Below are 17,851 nucleotides of genomic sequence, written 5' to 3'. Positions count from 1 at the left end.
AGTCTTAAGCCAAATTAATACATTATGTGCTCTTGATACAGGTGCAGCTGAAGATACTAAATAATTGAAAAAATCATTGATGTTGGCAAAATATCCATAGGCAGTAGGTGCAAATACTGGAGCCACTGCTGGAAAGGGAGAACTGGCAGATGTATGTATCCCTTGCTGGTTCATAGTAAATGATTCCATCCGTTTGTGTTGAATTAGAGTAATATAGCTGAGAACGTTGGACATTTCTTGTTGTAGAGACAGGTACTAATGAAAGTTCATTTTGAACCCCACCCTCCCCCAAGCTCGGGGAAATCTCATCACTGCTGGTTAAATTTTGAAAAGGCACATCCTGACTGACAGTGAGAGGGGTTCAGGGAACTGCTCCGGAGTCCTCGTGGTCTACTGTGTGGGACTGGCCACATAGTGTAACTTGACATTATCAATTGATACAAAGCGGTTTTCTTTGGGACCAGGCAGCGTTGGTAGAATGACAGTTCAGGTACTGTGTATTTCCAAGACTGGAACCGGTGCTCGATATGCAGGGCCAAATTCCTTTTTTACAGCAATCTTCTCAGGCACTAGATCCCCAACTCTCAGAATCCAGCCAGTGGACGTTGTTGGTGAATCCCTCATTCCCAAGATGGCAGTACATACAGATGAGTTTTCATCACAGAACCTTTGAAACTCCTGCAAGACAGTGAAGCGTTCATTTAGGTAAAAAAATGCGTCTGCCAGGGCCATAAAGATCTGAGACATACATAGGTTTGCTGAACAGAACCTCATTTGGTGTGCATCCTCCCAAGGAACCTTCTTGGCAGATTATTTTGTGCTCCTTGGACTCCATAAAGGTGGTTAAGCCAAGTACGACCCGCACCTTGTACCTTTGCGGTTAAGGATTGCTTTAAGTCTCTGTTTTTTTTAGCTCCACCACCGAGTTTGCCTCCGGATGATAGACAAGAAATGGAGTTGGAGACCTACCGTTGCCATAGTTTCCTTGAATGCCCTGGAGGCAAAGGCAGGGCCCTGGTCCAAATGGAATGGCGCAACTGCATATGTCCTGATGAAGACTTGTAAATCTTTAATAACTGTTTGAACGACAGCTGATCGTTGTGGCCATACCCAGAGAAATCTGGCGTACGAATCAACAGTTACTAAGATGTATTTGTATGCATCGTCAGGTGTTAAGGTACCACAATGGTTGAGGTACACACATCGTAGTGGTTTGTTGGAAATTAGAAGGGGTGTCTGCGGTGTGTCCTCTTATTTCTTGGCAGATGTCACAACAAAGGACATACTGACTGGTCTGTTTGAATACACCTCGCCACCAATAGCGTTTCTGCAATGATTAAATTGTAGCCTTCACACATGCATGGGCATAATCAACCCCTACATGCGCTGCTTTTATTAGATGGAATCTTTGGTGTCGGTTGGGGATTACACAACCACCCACCCCTGGTATTGTTGCAAATGCAATATTTTGGGCACGTAGATGGTAGGAATATTTGGCTGGATACGCCTTTGGCAAGGGTTTGTCGTCAGCTGAAGCTTTCACAGCAGCCAGTGTTTTATTACCCAACCTTATTTTGGGTAATAAAACACTGGCTGCGAGTAATCACAGCAACAGAAGCCGTGGCTGCTGCTGACTTGGCTACTTCATCAGCCAAAGTGTTTCCTGCAATGTATATTCCTACACTTTGATGGCCCATTCTATTAACTACATGGATATTTGACAGCGTCTCCTTTAGATCAGCTACCTTCCCCCACAGGAGTCTGTGTTTGGAGGTGTTCCCTTTTGAATCTCCCAACACATTCTGGTGCCAGCAATGCAGTTACTCATTAAAGGACTGGACACAGTAATACGAATCACACCCAGTGTTAGACGGTCAGCATATGTGTGTTCCAGTGCCAATAATTGAGCCTTAAGCTCTGCCAACTGTGCAGTGCAGTCCCTTAAGGACTGCGTATGTGTGTTTTGGGGGTGGAACTTGCCATCCCTCACGAATCCACTGACAGCCGCGAAAGCAGCGGAGTATTGCTATTTGTTGCCTACCGTTGGTTGTGCTGAACCATCAGTGTAAATAATTTGATATTGATCAAGAGGCAAAATGTTTGTATATGTTGGGTATTCAAGTTCATATTGAAGGAACTCTTGTGTCTGAAGTTATGGATCAAAAAAAATATTCAACATCAGTGGCAGTCAGAGAGGTGACCCACTGAATCCAACATGAATGTAATGCTTTTCCATTTGGAACACTGCCTTTTGTCACCGCCTCTAAGGCTGGTATTGGGATCACGACAATAATGTGTTTCCCCTGGGCTAGAGGTCTCTCCTTTATGACAGCCATCTGAACAGCAGTCAGAATTTTCTGAGTGCGAGCAAAGCATTGTTCAGCCATGGAATGTAAATGTGATTTATATGCTACTGGAACGGTATCACCTTTATTGAATGTTACAAAGGTGAATCCAATGGCACCAGCAATTACTCTGATGACCAAGTTTGTTGTGTTATCACATTTTTCTAGATGTGTTTCCTTCAATCATGTCCTGCTTTAGTGCTCTGAGGCTGCATATGTGTTAAACCGTCTAATTTTTGCATGAAAAGTCTGGACTTATCAAGTCATAAAGTGGTTTTATGCGAAGTGCATAATCCGGAATGTACATTCTGCCAAAATAAAAATAAAAAGCCCAATAACGATTGTAGCTTTCTGATGGCATTTGGAGGTCGTAATTGCGCACACTAGAAAGTGGGGCGCCGTGCTCTTTCCTCTATTTCATAAATCGTATCCCTAAAACAGGACACTGAAAAAGGTAATTTTTGTTTTTTTGAAATTTAATTTGAAGCCTGTTTCAGCAAAACCCACCACAATGCTGTCCACCCATCTTAGGTGTGTGATCAGGTCGTCACCTGTCAAGTAGATTCCATCTACATAGGAGAACACCTCAGGGTCAATACTGTGTAATATAGATGTTACATGTGCCGAGAACCATCCAGGACTGTTCTTATACCCTTGTGGAAGTCGACAAAACTTTCTCTGCAAACCTACCGCACAGAAGGCAGCCAGATCCCTTCTTCCAGGCACTATATTTTGGCAGCAAAAACACTGATAGAATCCAAGGTTGTTTTGTATTTCTTACACACTATATTGTTGATAAGTGCTGTGTGCATTTTGTATAGCAAATGTCCGTGTGTGACTGTTTAAGTGTCTGTAGTCTATGACTATTCTACATTAATTGTCCGGTTTAGCTACAGGTAACAAAGGGATGTTCATTGGTAATATGCAGGGATCTAGTACATGCTGGTACTCAAGTTGTGCGAGTATTTCTCTCACTGGTACTTTAGCCTCATATTTAATGTGGAAGTTTTGTTGATCTTACCGGTATTGTGTGGTAGGGTGAAGTCTTTGTCCCATCCTACATGGTTGCGATACAGCGCTGGGGATTGTGCCAATGCCCAATCTACTGCGTAAGCTTGTCTTACTTCTTCAGGATCAAGGACTGAGAAAGATGGCATAATGACATCTTGCCCTAGTGGGAATTTATGGACAAATTTTGGTGCCCAATCTTTTTCTGCCAATAGGATGTCATAACATTAGTTTTTCCCCAGAATATAATTATGCGCTCTATGTCTTCCCTCAATTTGCATTTTCACTTTGTACACCCTATCTGGGGGGGAGGGGAGAGAGGGGGGAGACTCGCATGTTCGCAGTTTCAACTTCTAAAAAGTTGTTAGTTGCCGTCCTATCCAGAAGCTTTTGAAGATTATGGCAAACTATTGTGACCTCTGCCGTGCTGTCTAGCAGTAAGTGACCTCGTCCTGTCCTTCAGTAAACTTCTCATTATGTGGGCTGGCGTACTGCCAATGCTACTGCTTCCCCTTTAAGATTACTTAATATTATTGAAGATACTGTGGCAAAATTGTCCATTAACTGCACCTCAAGATTTAGGGCCGTGGCAGCCCCATATTCATCCTGAATTTGTTTTAACACTTTCGGAAGATTCCCAAGTGTCAGTGACCCATGTGCGGTAGTGTAGAGTGTAGCAAACACTGCACCCCAAGTGGCTTAGCTGTCCACGAGGGAACCATCTTAAATGGCAAGCACACTGAGAGAATTCCATGTTTATCTTGGGGTCCCCTATGGGGAAACACTGTTTCCAAAGTACAAATTTTTTTGTGCTAACCAAAACGGAACCTCTTAACGTTTGGTGGGTAATTTACCCATAACTAAAAGCATAGTAGCAGGACTAATGCCCCTTGTGGCCACATGTAGTTGCGGTGTTTATAGTCTGCATTACAAATTTTATTAATTGTCTATATATTTCTATATAGTGTATAGGCGGCGTACGTCTGCTACTGCCTTAGTACCTATATTAGGGTGCGGTGTACAGGCAGCCAATTTTGGCCATGTAGATCTGTCATTAGTTAAAAAGCCTAGTCTAACATTCTGTGAAACGTGTGGTAGGGCTACACCAAGACAATTCTGGTGTTCTTGATAAGATAGTGGTATTTCTAAATACGCATGAGGTCTATATTGTGCTGGTGCATTTGATGTGGTGAAGTTATGAAATATATGTTTGTTCCCATCTGCTGCTGGAAAGGCTACCTAGGAGTAAAAACAAATGTCAGTTCTGTATGTGTTGTGAGCCTCAACGACAAATGTAACTTCTCCTCCCTCTTCTGTGAGGCCATTATTTCTTAAGTGTGTTGTGAGGGGACGTCTCGTGTTAGCTGCAATCGCGGCCCTGTTTTAGTCTGCAATTTGTAAAAAATGGAATTGAAGTGATCAGAGATAGAAACATCAATTGGGGAGTTCCTTTTAAATGTTCAAGCTTGAACAACCTACAGCATAAAATAGATACTACCTATCTAGCAGAGGAGGATACTCCCAAATATCACAGACGTCTCCATATGAGGTACTTAGGATGTCTTTTGCACGTAATGAGACAAATACTTGGAGGATCCATAAAGACAGTAACCAACGCTGGTGGCGCCATGTCGTAGGACTCCCTTTGTAGTAACAAGACTGCTGGATTTTGGGTAGTAATACCACTGAGTGTGGGGGAGTTAGTGTTATCCCACACCGTGTGACAGCTGTAACCCTTCCGGCCAGCTCGAAGCACCTCACCAGTACCAGAAGTAGAAGCGATTTGTTGCAGCCTATCGCTTGACACTCAGACTTCTCAGGGAAGTTGTGGTATACCAGATCGTACCCCTTTCTCTCAGTTAGACAAGTCTCAAATATGCAAAGACAAAACAGAAGCAGGAACCTGGTTCAATAGGTTTTATCAAAGCATCTGAGTTCTATGTGAAAAAGCATGAATTGCGATTATGAGGATAATGAAACGCAACACTATTACAGCAATGGCCAGGAAAAGGAAGCCCAATCCCCATAGCTCTGTTCAGAGGTAAGGAAGAGGTCTGTTAGTCTGCTGGTAGTCCTCCTACATAGACGAAGAGGAAGAGCGGACTTTCAGCAGGAACTGTAATATCATGCTGCATGAGTGGGCAGCCTGGCTGAAATATCCCCCCTCAGTTGATGGGGGCAGCATGTTGTTTAAAAAAAAAAAAACTTGTTTTTCTGAGAACTGCCCTGACAACACGTATTTTCTTTGTGGGGTAGACATTGTAGTCTCTGGTCTGACAACACCCAGTAAACTATTGTGTACAGACTTGGAGTTAGCACAGGATGAAATGTCATGCAAAGAAATGAATAACAAATTCTGTATGGAAGGGCAACTGATAAAAATAAAACATTACCACTAAAATGAAGCCTTGCTAAAATAAGAAAAATAAAATTAATGACAAGTGACTAGGAAAGAGGGCACAAGCATTAGATCCAAGATAAAATAAATGTGCCTACATAAATGCTAAAGTAACCTCACAACAAAGGCTCTGGTATCTAGTCGAAGGTAAGGAATCTGCAGCTAAAAGTCTATCAGATGAACACGTTTGGTAACACATTAGCTGGTAGAGACTATATAGGTGCAGATTCCTTAGACCCACCAATGCCTGACCGCTCTGCAGACTCATTTGCTAGGGTTAGGGAGATCCTTTTCAGTGCCATGGTATGGACACACATATATGCCAGTTCTTCTCATTGCTCTGCGCTCCTGGCGTGGAAGGTTGTGATTAAAGTAACTGAAGCCTCATGCCTGGGTGGCGCCTATATAGGTGACCGTGATGTCACATCTGGTGTCAACGATGCCACGCAGAACCGGATGGAGCCACCCAATGGCGCATGCAGATCTATTGCTTGAGCAAAAGTTTATTTTTTCCAGTCTGACGCCTGGGGAAATTCAAAGGGAAGGAATCTGTAGCTAGTCTCTACCAGATAATGCGTCACCAAAGGTAAGTAAGTTGTTCATTATGGACCCACCATTATACACTTGTGTTTTTTATTCAATTAGTCCCTCTAGCTCGATTTGACCATTCCTGTCTGAAGCTGGTTAACACCATTTTGTGTTGTGTGCTTGGCAACAGTCTGCTTTCCTCTCTTTTGACAGCCTTTGACTGTATAAAGGAGCATATGATGCACGTGTGGAAGAGTTTAAACCTGTTGTTTTCAAGAGACATCACTGCACACTGCCAAAAAACATGTGGCACAAACATCAGTAATAAATAAATTAATTAATTAAGGATAGAGCTTCATATCTGTATTTATGGGCACACGAAAAATTAGAAATGACATTGGCGCGTAGGGATGACACCTATAAATGACTCCATATCTTCATGCCCTGAGGGAGCAGTCTTGATGGAGACAGATGGCAGCATCTGCCAACATGAGCAGGACATTTTTCATTATGGTACAAGGGGAGATTAACAAGCTGGAATCTTTAATTAGAAGTATCCATCAGAGTAGGAGCTTGTGACAGATGCCCAAGCTTACCCATTTTGGTAAAAAACTGCACAAGATATACCAATTATTTAATCACCATTTTAAGAAAACTACTTCATAACAATTTATCCGAGATACTTTTACCTACAAATTCATAACTTTAAGAATCTCCTCTGGACTGAGAGAAGTTTGTAATCGCTTTGTTGTGCTGAGAGGAGGTGCCATGGCTTTGAATGAACTCTGACACCTCACAGTTATGAAGCTATGAAGCGCTTGCCTTGTTGGGCAGGTGCCCACTGCTGCATAAACCACTCCAGGCTTTTCCAGCACCTTGATCAGGGCCCTCTATGGTGACGTTCATTTACGCCTTGTTAACTCTGCTTTAGTTTCCCCACCACTCCAGCCAAATTCTCACTGGTGCACCTCTATAACCTAAGAAGATTCCAAGCCTGAAGTATGCCCCTCTGCTAGCAGTGTCTACCCCCACGTTAGCGGACTCCAGACCAATTTCTAGATATCCCACCCTGCCGCCAAAGGCTTTGTCAAATATTTTACTGTCAGCACCAATGCTGGTGCAGACACAGGGCTCACACCAGGTTTAATGTTTGGCAGATGTTCCAACCAACACTGATAGCACACTTCTGGCTGCTCCTGGCATTGTGCCTCCTCACAGTCCAGACCTCAGTTAATTTTTCTGGAGCTTTCTGGGTCCATTATGGCATTGAGAGAGGTGTGCGATGCTGTGGTTGACATCAAGGGGGAGTTTCTATTGTACCTTTATTAATTCTATAGATGGCAGTGTGAGGTTGATAATGAAAGGGTGGCCAGGTGACCTTTGGAGGACATTTTCTCTTTTCCTGAGATGGTGCGAAATTGTGAGGGTCTTAGATTTTCCTTTACCCATGACCAAAATTTACTTGCTGACAGAAACCCTCCAGTCTGTCCCTTCATACCCTTAAGCAGACACTTATGAAAACCTATTAAGAGCATATGAGTTAGACCCAAGGGCCATATAGGCTGACTTAGTGGATTTATATTTAGATGTTCCAGTCTTTTCAGAGGTGGAGCTGATAAGGTCTTGAGAGGCATTGACAGAGGGCATGTTCCTTCCCTGTGTAGGTAGATATTTTTTCCTGTGAGTGAGCAATGGTGGTTCAAAAGCTAGGCCATATGAGAGAAACACTTATTTTCAATGAGTGCAAAACCTTTATGCATTCTCTAGTTGTACAGGGGAGTGTCCAATATTGAGAAGTTCCTCAAACAGCTTCCAAAGTCCTAGAGTTGGTCTTTGCCCTTTCCTTTGTACTAGCGTGCTCCATGTGCCATCTAGCTTAGAGACTGAAAAGGCATCCCTGTGTTCATTACGTTTTGCTACCATGCCTTAGTAATGTGCACGTTCTGACGGAGGATCAAGCCTGCTTGGAATAGCACTTAGAGCTGTGGTTCAGCTTGTTGTTTTCTGCTGGTTACCCTTCTAAGGTATGTTAATATGAAATGCATGATAAAGATTTCATTCTGGGGCTTGAGTCCCTGACTTGCGGTTCTTTGCTGATATCTATGATTGATTGATCACTTCTAATTCTGTTTGCTTCTTTCTACTGCATTTTCTGTCTTGCTGTGGCCAGAGGGTGCACAGCGACAGTGCTGGTTCAGTCTGTGGCATCCTACATGCCTGCTCTAAGTTATTTTCCCACCTCCTCTCCTCTTGACAAATCCAGTCACTAGGACCATTCTGTTGCCTTCCTGGAGTCGCCTGCTGGAGGTGAGGATCATTGCTGCCAGCTGCGGTGACCGTAGAATGCTATCAGGCCTCAGAGTGCTGCTGATGCAGTCTTGGATTAAAGTTACACTGCCCTCCAAGTTGATGCCTTCTAACCTGGAAGCCAGAGACGCCTAATTATTCTGCTGCACTGTTAGGTGTTTACCTCCTCTTGTGGCGGTCTAGCGGTCTTCAGTATTTGATCTGTTCTGTTCCAGTTCCAAGTCAGGAGGTGGTCTCTGATGGAGCGAGACACTCATGTTGGCTACATTATTTTTTTGTATGTTGTTGTCCTTTGCTTTGGGACAGAAGTTGACTTCAAACTACATTTGCTGCTTGGGCACCATGGTGTGCGAGCTAATAGTTTCTAGTCGGACACAGTTGTGTTTTATTTTCCTCACCGAGTCCTTACTGAGGATGGGTCCATGACCACCCTTGGTAGTAAAGCTCTACCCAAGCCCTGTACCTTTGTGTTTGTTTGGTGTTTTCTGTAGTTTTGGCCATTTTCCTCACTAAGGTTTGCTGTCACTTTGGCTATAGGGAGGACAATGTTATTTAGCCACTAATTGCCCTTCTGTGTGTGCCATTGAAGGTGTGGTTAGAGTCCTGATCCGTTGATTGTTTGGGTTGCACTGGGTTTTATACATGTTTGCACTTGATTGGTCTTGTCCCACCATTTTCTGCTAGACGGTTTAATTTTGCCACTTTGTTTCTTTTTTGCTGTGGAGGTTTCATTTGTGGCTCTGATTTTACTTACTGCTGAGGTACTGCCTCTTGTGGCTTCTGTTCAATGGTGCTTCTGTTTTCATTTGTCCTTGGACTGACAAGACCATGTGATGATAGACTTTTGCTACTTTACTTTAGAACTCTAATGTGCTCCTATGACCAATACATTGGTCATTCTCCTACTAGTTTGGGGGTTTTGGTAGTGACTACCGCCCTTTGGGTGATTTTTTTTAATTTTCATTGTTAGGGTCATCCATTTATTATTTACTCAACCCTTTGGTTAGGTGGTGTTTGGCAATAAGGTATGCATATTTGTATTCCCTATTATGGCTGTTATCTAGTGCCAGGATATAAGGGCATAAGTCCCTTAGAAGAGATTTTGGCTGGTCTGATTTATATTACTACTCTGAACGCTCTTATTTATATTAGTTATATCTCAAGGATGCACCTCCTGTGCTCACTATGCCACCAGATTCAAGCTAACCTGACTTATAAGGGGGTGATACTTCAAAACCGGGACCAGGATGCTTGTTTCTGGTCCAGGGAGGACCTGGCCTGGCAGTTCGGGCTGGACTGTTCCCATGGGGAGAAGGGTCAATACTGATTTGCATATGTCTGGGCCCAAACTGGAATGGCATGGTGAGCAAAAAAACTGATGGATTAAACCCACATCTGAGACAGATCCCGGGATGAATGTTTGATTTGTTCCGAATCTCATCCGTTTGTTCTTTTTGCATTTGTCACCCTAAGTGGGAAGGGCTTGCCCGTGCTCGTTATGCCACAAGATTCAAGCTAGCCTGGTTGATGAGGGGTAATACACAGAAACCGGTCCCAGGAGGCTTATTTCTGGTCCAGAGAGAACCTGGTCTAGCAGTTCGGGATAGACTGTTCCCATGGGGTGCAGCGTCTAGACTGATTTGCATATGGCTGGGTCCAAACCGGTATGGCATGACAATCAAAAAAACAGACTCAAATCCAGATTTATCCGGGTTAATGTTTGATTTGTTCAGCATTCTGTCAATCATTTGTTCTTTTTGCATTTTTCCCCATAAGTGGAAAGGGTATGCCCAGACATAGGTCCAGTGCTCGCTATGCCACCAGATTCAAGCTAGCCTGGCTGATGAGGGGTGATAACTCAAAACCGTGCCCAGTATGCTTGTTTCTGATTCAGGGAAGGCCAGGCCTAGCTGATTCGCATATGGCTAGGTCCAAACTGGAATGGCATGGCAAGCAAAACAACTGATGGATTAAACCCAGATCTGTGACTGGGGTGAATGTTTGATTTGTTCCGCATATCGTTTGTTCTTTTTGCACCTCCTGTATGCTAGAGACTGGGGTTGGCTACTTAGCCTTCTGGCTGAGGTAACAGAATCTAAGGTAATTTCTCTCCTCGGACCCTCCTTTATGGGAAACCTGCATTGGTATAGATTCTTTGCATAAATATTCTGCAGGTAGGAAAATCCATCAGAAGAAAAAGTTACTTGGTTTCGTACATTATCTTTCTTACTGAACAGCACAGCAGAACTTACTGTGAGTGCAATGAGGTAAAGTTAGTTAAGTTAACTGCATTATTTCGTTTTCGTCAAGCTCATCTGTATGTCCTAGCTTGGGAATTGAAAAGGACGGGAACAGATGACAATGTGCAGGGAGCTGCCAAATACGGTTTGGCAACATAATATCAGGAAGTGTCAGAGTAGCCATGGTGCCACCTTTCAGCACAAGAGGGTTCCAGACTGTGTTCTGGAGCTGATTCATTAGGTTAGGTGAGGAATCTAATGGCAGATAAAGAGTCCACCAGGAAGATTGTACCAAAATACAAGTAACGTTTTCTAAATGTGTTTGGACAGTGAACCCATTTCATAAAGACCGTTCATAATTTCTTATAAAATCTATGGATTTTTTTTTTTAGGAAAAAGCCTCCTTATTTCTCCTTCCAGCCAGCAAGTAGTTTGAGTAAAGAAACGTGTGTTGCAATAAAGCCTGTCCCCCTCCCACCCAGCCGAGAAGGGGTTGGCTACATCAGGGACTAAAATGCATGCATGGAATCTCCTCTTGTTGGCAGGTTCTCTACTGAAATGCCAATCTGTGTCATGGCTGAAGTTGAGCTTTTATGAGGAGGTGTGTATGTGCGCGTGTTGGTGTTGTGGGAGATGGTTGACAAGGTCAGAGGTTAAATTGCTGGCTTTAGCTGGAAAAACGGCAATGCCCAAATCTTAGAATGACAGACACTTAAGCCATAAGTTGGTCTTTCTTCTCCGAAGACGCACTCAAGGAAATTCTAGAATTTTCATAACCACCTTTAAGGAATGTGGTGAAATACACCCTGCTGCCTCTATTTTCAGCTCTCAAACTTTTTTTGGCGTTATGTGAGCAACTCAATTATATGGTCCATTATGCAAATAGATCAGTGCTTGGGTTGCTATATTCTGGACAGACATTAGCAATCTGAGATGAGACTGAAGATTTCAGCAATTTAGCAATTGTGCTAGAGCCCGAGAGAGACATAACAGTGAGCAGATGCTACTTTTGGTATAGGAGAACTAGGCTGTGTGTGAAGATTTTCATACTTGGTATGTGTCCCAGAGGCGGATGGTGCAGCGAAGAGGCAGCTCTCTCATGAGAAGGTTGTTCATCCAGCGGAAAGCAAACTGTAAGTATTCCACTTCATACTTTGCAAAGTGATTGTGCACCTGATCTGAAAGAGAATACGATAAAATATTAGCCAAAATTTGGAAATGTGTGAATTTGTGGGATCTAGAAGAGAAACAACGAACAATGGTAGAAACTGGAAAGAATGCATCTGATAGCACAAATGAGAAAGAATAAAATGGGAGCATGAGGAGAGGAAAATTAAGTTTGTAAGAATATGAGAGCCAAAAATATCAAAGATGTATTTAAGAAAGGGGCTGAATTAAAGATGAAGAATGATTAAGTGGGGAAACAGAAAGTCATTAAAACATATTTGAATTCCATAACAAAGATGCAGTTAAGGGGGTTGGAAGGTGAGATCAAGTGAATCAGGGTGAAAGAAGATGCAACCAACTTTTGAAAGTTGAGGGACAGTCTCTTGGGATGCATTCTTGAATGGGATAGAAATCCTAACTAACAAAACTAGGAGCTCCTCATTTCAGTTTACATTTCCCATGAAATGCAGTGGGGGTTTTCCCAGAATTTTCAGAAGTTTTAAAAATCAGCTGTTATCAATATTTAGACGTTTGTGCTGTAAACAACTAACAAGGACATTGTTTGCCATACAAACCAAAATGGGGTTGTTGCAGCTCAGAACACTTCACTACACTTACTAAGATTTTTCAGGGTTATGGACACCGCTCTCCATTACTGGCCACGATCAGGATGTCTAGTATTAGATTTGGAGAAGGCTTTGAATCCCTGGAGTGGGAGTTTTTATTTGCAGCTTTGCCTCACTACGGACTGGGTCCCAGATTTATCAACCTGGTGAAGACCAGGTCCTTGATATCCAAATCAGTCACAGTTCATAGAGGTACATGACAGGGATGCCCATTATCCTCCCTGCTTTTTGCTTTGGCCATTGAACCCCTAGTAGTCACCCTTCGCACGCACGGGCAGGCCTGGGGTATACCATAAGGGGAGGGGTTACTTTCAATATCACTCTATGCTGACGACTTACTTTCATACCTCCGTGACATACACAAGATTCCCTCAGAAATAGCACCCATATTCCACCGGTATCCCAGGAGCTTAGGACTCAAAGCGAACTGGACAAAATCAAGCCTCTAGTCCTTTGGTGTCTCTGTAACGGACCCCACTTACCACCTCAGAGGTGCCCAGCTAACTTGGCAACCAGTGACATTCCAGTATTTGCATTTACCAAGAGCCTGTTGACCCATTCAACTGTAACCTCACCCGTACGGTATCCTCAATAGGAACACAATCAACCTTTTGGAAATCACTTCTGCTTTCGGTCACTGGGCGAGTGGCCTTCGTCAAGATGGTCATGCTACCTTGCCTGTTATATTATTTTGCTAATCTCCCACTGTATGTCCCGAAATCCTTCTCTGTACCCGACAAACTCACAAGAGACCTCGTCAGTCATAACACGAGATAAAGGGTAGAACTTCACAAACTACATTCACTGACTGCTGAGGGGGGACTCGCAGTTCCAAACTTTGAGTACTACTAACTGGCCTCACAATTACAATGGGTGGCCAAATGGATGGCAGGTATACACTTAGACACCACAACAACAACTCCAGCCTGGAGCAAACTACACATTTTACATTTATTCCAACCCTGCACCAGACGACAATCTCCTTCTCCTGCATTACTCCACGTGGCACAACGATATTATAAGATTAGTCTCCTAATCATGTGCTTCCGCTGCTGGGCACCCCTAGGGAAGATTAAATAATCTATGTGAGGGAGCTTGCCACCTGGCATGAAATAGGCTTCCATACGGGAAATCTTTAGCGAGATGGCTTCCTTATACCATTCGAAACTCTTATGACAGGACAACTGCCTGGCCACTTCCTTCTTCATAAATCCATAATTGGGGCACTTGACACATATTGGAGTGGCAAGCAACAGGAACACCCAAAGCATCTCACTGCCCAATACCTTGATGTAATGGGTACAGGCTGACACCTGGTACGATGGTTTGCTGAATCACTTCACACACTCGTTGCCGCTTCACTGAGCCCTCTCTACTCTGCAGCTGGAAAGTGGACCTAGGCTGCCCCTGCACAGAAGCAGAATGGAAGGGCATAGATACATACCCTTCCCATATACTGCGCAATGGACATTTCCACCTTATAAGTTATATATTGTATAGGCCTATCTTACTCCTGAAAAAATAAAAATATTATCACTGCACCGATGCTGCCTGGCCCCGCTGCACCCTTCCTAATATTGGCCTAGTACATATGCTATGGGATTACCTCTACCCCTTCACCACAACTGGCTGGGATTAAATTAAAAGCTAGAAAATTGCACGAAGATGCCCGTACCCCATGCTTGGGAAGCATGCTTAATGGGTCTTATTCACCGAGATCAGAAGCATGGGGCCACAACACCGTTTATAGTTTTGGGATTCCTTGCTAAAAGCCTATTCACCCATAAGTGGAGCTCGTTAGCGCCACCTGCACTACCCCTTGTGAGGTTTCAATGCAGGCATAATCCCTGGCGGAGGGCATTGCACAGCATAGGGAGGACACATGGGGCCTACGTAAAAACATACTAGTGCCACCTGGTACTTCTTCCTGTCTGACTTCCAAGCAGCTTCAATGCCTACTGCTACACCACCAGATATATCCATGTCTTCAGCACCTACGTCTCCAGCACCTGATACAACCCAGCTAGCCCCTACACAGCCGACTGAAGCACATGACCCAATTCCCTGGATGTGACCCTCCTCAACATAGCATCTGTTATTTCAACCAAACTGCTCCTTTGTACCAGTTCATTTCATTTTTTGCCACTTGACAAACGATGGTGCGGACCCCACAGTTGATGGTCCCTAATTGGGAATATCCCCCTACCCGTTTTCCTTTTGTTGTTTCTGTTTTTATAGCATGTTCAATACATTTTCTGAGCTTTGTATCGATGCCTTTTGTTGACATCATTGTGCATCACTTAAATGCACTTGTTACATATGACTACAATACAATATGTGTTGCATAGAAATGCAATCAATAAAAAGATTTTTTTTTAAACCCCAAGAACATGGTTTGTCACAGTGTAAAGGATTTTGTTTTTATTATTTCTGCACCAGCCCTGTAGGACACATACACAACGAGTATATATTATCAACATGTGTGAAGGTAGGAAACATTTACACAGTTATATACATTTATACAGTTAGAGCCTACCTGTTCCTTGACACTGTCGGAAGCATGCCATGAGTCAAGTGGGGCGACAGTCTGCTCATGTGGAAAGAGAGGATGGGGCTGGATTGGACCTGCTAATGACCACCACAGTCATGCAGCCAAGAGAGTTCTACAGGTGGTGGGAGGGTTGGGGGGATGATGGAAGGGGACAGCATTGTGCGGGGGAGTGGGGATTCTAATCATCTAGTGTGCAGGGGCCTTCATCTCAGACTGTTTAGGGTGGACTAGCATGGAATCAGAAGCTAAATTCTGAATTAACTGACGGATATAGCAGTAAACCACTGTATTTTTCCTTGAACCAGCTTGGGAGACAAATCAATGGGGTACGACTGTGCGCCAACAGGTGACGCCACACAGATGCAGTTCCTCTCTAGAAATAATGCAAGTAGGAAAATTGGGTTATTGATTGAGTGGGATGCACTCCTACTCATGCAGCAACCCCAATTCTTGTCAGGTGAAGACATTAGCATGCCCCATATTAACCTGTGCTTAACCATCTCATAGCTTGGCACAAAAGCAGTAAGGCTAAACTTAGAGACAACGTGTGAGGTATTTGTACAGCACTTTAAGTCGTAATAAAGTGAAAACCTAATACAAGACAAATCCACGTCATTTATGAAAGGAGAGCTAATTTTCATAGATTTTTGAGACCAAAACAGCAAAAATCCAATCAGGACAACCGGAGAGATGTAATTTTAAAGGTTCAAGTAAAATAGACCCTTGAAGCACAAAGTGTCAACTGTGGTTCTCTGGTTGCGTCGGACCAAGATAAAGTCACAAGTTCAGGCCAGCCATGAAGGAGCGCAGGCCAGATACAGGGACTAAGTTTTGCCTGCTGAACCAAGTACCTTAGGTCATGGTTGTGGACCGTTGAGCGATCATGCGTGAAGGTTGCATCGCATAGCGGCTGTTTCGATGTGCTGCAGGTTGCCATGTGGGGTACTACATCGCAGATGTGCGTGCACAGTGGCGGTTCCCAGGAGTTGCAGGGCTGCAATGTGAGATCCTGCAGTGAGGATGCATTGCACAGCTGCAGTTCTGAAAAGCTGGGTGGGTCCTGCATCTGGGGTAGGTTGAGCAGCAGCAGTTCTGATGTGAAGCTGTTATGCATTGCACTACATCGGTTTTGCTTTGATCACAGCTGGGTTAGCAAAGAACCTTCATCAGGCCCACTTCCAAGGATTCACGACTGGGGTGGCACCACATGGAGTGGGGTGGGGGAGGATGGGGCGGGTGGGGGTGCATGACTCTCAGTAGAGTCTAGGTGCTGGGTTTAAGGATGTTTGAGCCATCGTTATCTTCGAGGCTCTGATCAGGAGGCCAGACAACTAGCCCAGGATCAAGAAGCAGGTTCAGTCCATTTCACTCAGGCAGCAGAGTAGCAGTCCTTCTTGCAGCACAGCACTCCGGCTGAGTCTTCCACAGGCTCAGAGGTGTACTGAAATGTTCTGTCTGAAAGTTCAATATTTATACCCCTGAGGTGTGTGGAATTTCCTGCCGCCCTCCCCTGGCCTCAATTTGGGGGCACAAAAGCTAGTGTCAAACCCTTTGAGAGTGTGCTTAGGATTAGCCTTTTGATGTGCAAGTGAGGTAGTTGACAGTACCCCCCCTCATTAAGTGAAATATGGCCCATGCTGTCAAGACCTATCCCCGCCCTTTGTCTCACTGTCTGGGAGCAACACACAAAGACCAACTGTCAGCTACACCACACCTAGTCATGTGACTCGGGATACAGGCTGCAGGCACCGAATGGTTAGGCATGTTTAGAACTGCGATTTGAATTCCAACTTTATGGTTAAAGAGGGTTTTAAATTACAATTCTTTAGACACCAAACTCAGCATTCCTACTTGCTCCAATTTGAATGCTATCACTTATTAAATGTAAAAAAGTAAGCCAGTGTTATCCAATATGAGAGGTAGGCCTTACAGCAGTGCAAAATGAAGAGTTTTTCACTACCAGGATGTGCAAAACCTAATTTAGGTGGCACCCCTGGACCCTAGAATCAAATTCCTGTCGACCTAAGAAGAGCCGGAAAACAAAGAAGTCAACCAGCGTAGAAGACTGAAGACACCAACTGACTTGGCCCCAGCCCTACTGGCCTGTCTGCAGCCTTTAAAGAAACCTGCACCTAGAATACTACTGTGCAGCCCAGCAACCTCCAAAGCCTTGAGAGGACTACTTGCCTTCAATAAACTGCTCACCTGCAAGCACCTGTACTTGCCTCAACAACCCTGGAGACCAACCTTTGACACCAACTGTATTTACCTGGGAGCAGCACACCTTTGGACCCCCCGTCTTCATTGACTAACATTGGCCTCTGACTTTGATCCGTGCTGCTGTAGATGCACGCTTGGTACCAACCTGAACCTTGCCCGGTGCTCGCCTGAAACCCTAAAGACTGGGGTTGTAAGTTGTGCACTTACCTGAGAAACTGCATTCTTGTTTTCCGTCCACATATTGAAGACTCTGAAAATTGCACTGTTGATTTTTGAAGCAGCAAAGTATTTTTAATTTAAAAACTGCTTACCTTATAGTTCTTTAGTTCAAAGCATATATAAAAGCAATGGTTATTTTTCTAAACTGGTATCATTTATGGCACTGGGGACCTGGTTAGCAGGAACCCACTGCACATTCGGTCAAAACAGCATCAATTACCAAGCAAAATGCTTGGTTAGCA

The 17,851-nt window shown here is 44.0% G+C and overlaps 1 protein-coding gene across 1 annotated transcript in view; it reads right to left on the bottom strand.

Moving 5' to 3' along the window:
* TBC1D22B (TBC1 domain family member 22B) overlaps positions 1 to 17,851 on the bottom strand; it is a 370,468-nt gene that overhangs the window by 30,070 nt on the left and 322,547 nt on the right. Inside the window, exon 11 of the mRNA XM_069238752.1 lies at positions 11,877 to 12,004. Within this exon, the coding sequence (XP_069094853.1) occupies positions 11,877 to 12,004 (128 nt within the window). The remainder of the gene's footprint in view (positions 1 to 11,876; positions 12,005 to 17,851) is intronic.

Source organism: Pleurodeles waltl, chromosome 6 (assembly GCF_031143425.1).
Source record: "Pleurodeles waltl isolate 20211129_DDA chromosome 6, aPleWal1.hap1.20221129, whole genome shotgun sequence".
NCBI classification, from domain to species: Eukaryota; Metazoa; Chordata; class Amphibia; order Caudata; family Salamandridae; genus Pleurodeles; species Pleurodeles waltl.
Note: the sequence above shows the minus strand (reverse complement) of the source record. Positions and strands in the feature narration are given on the sequence as shown.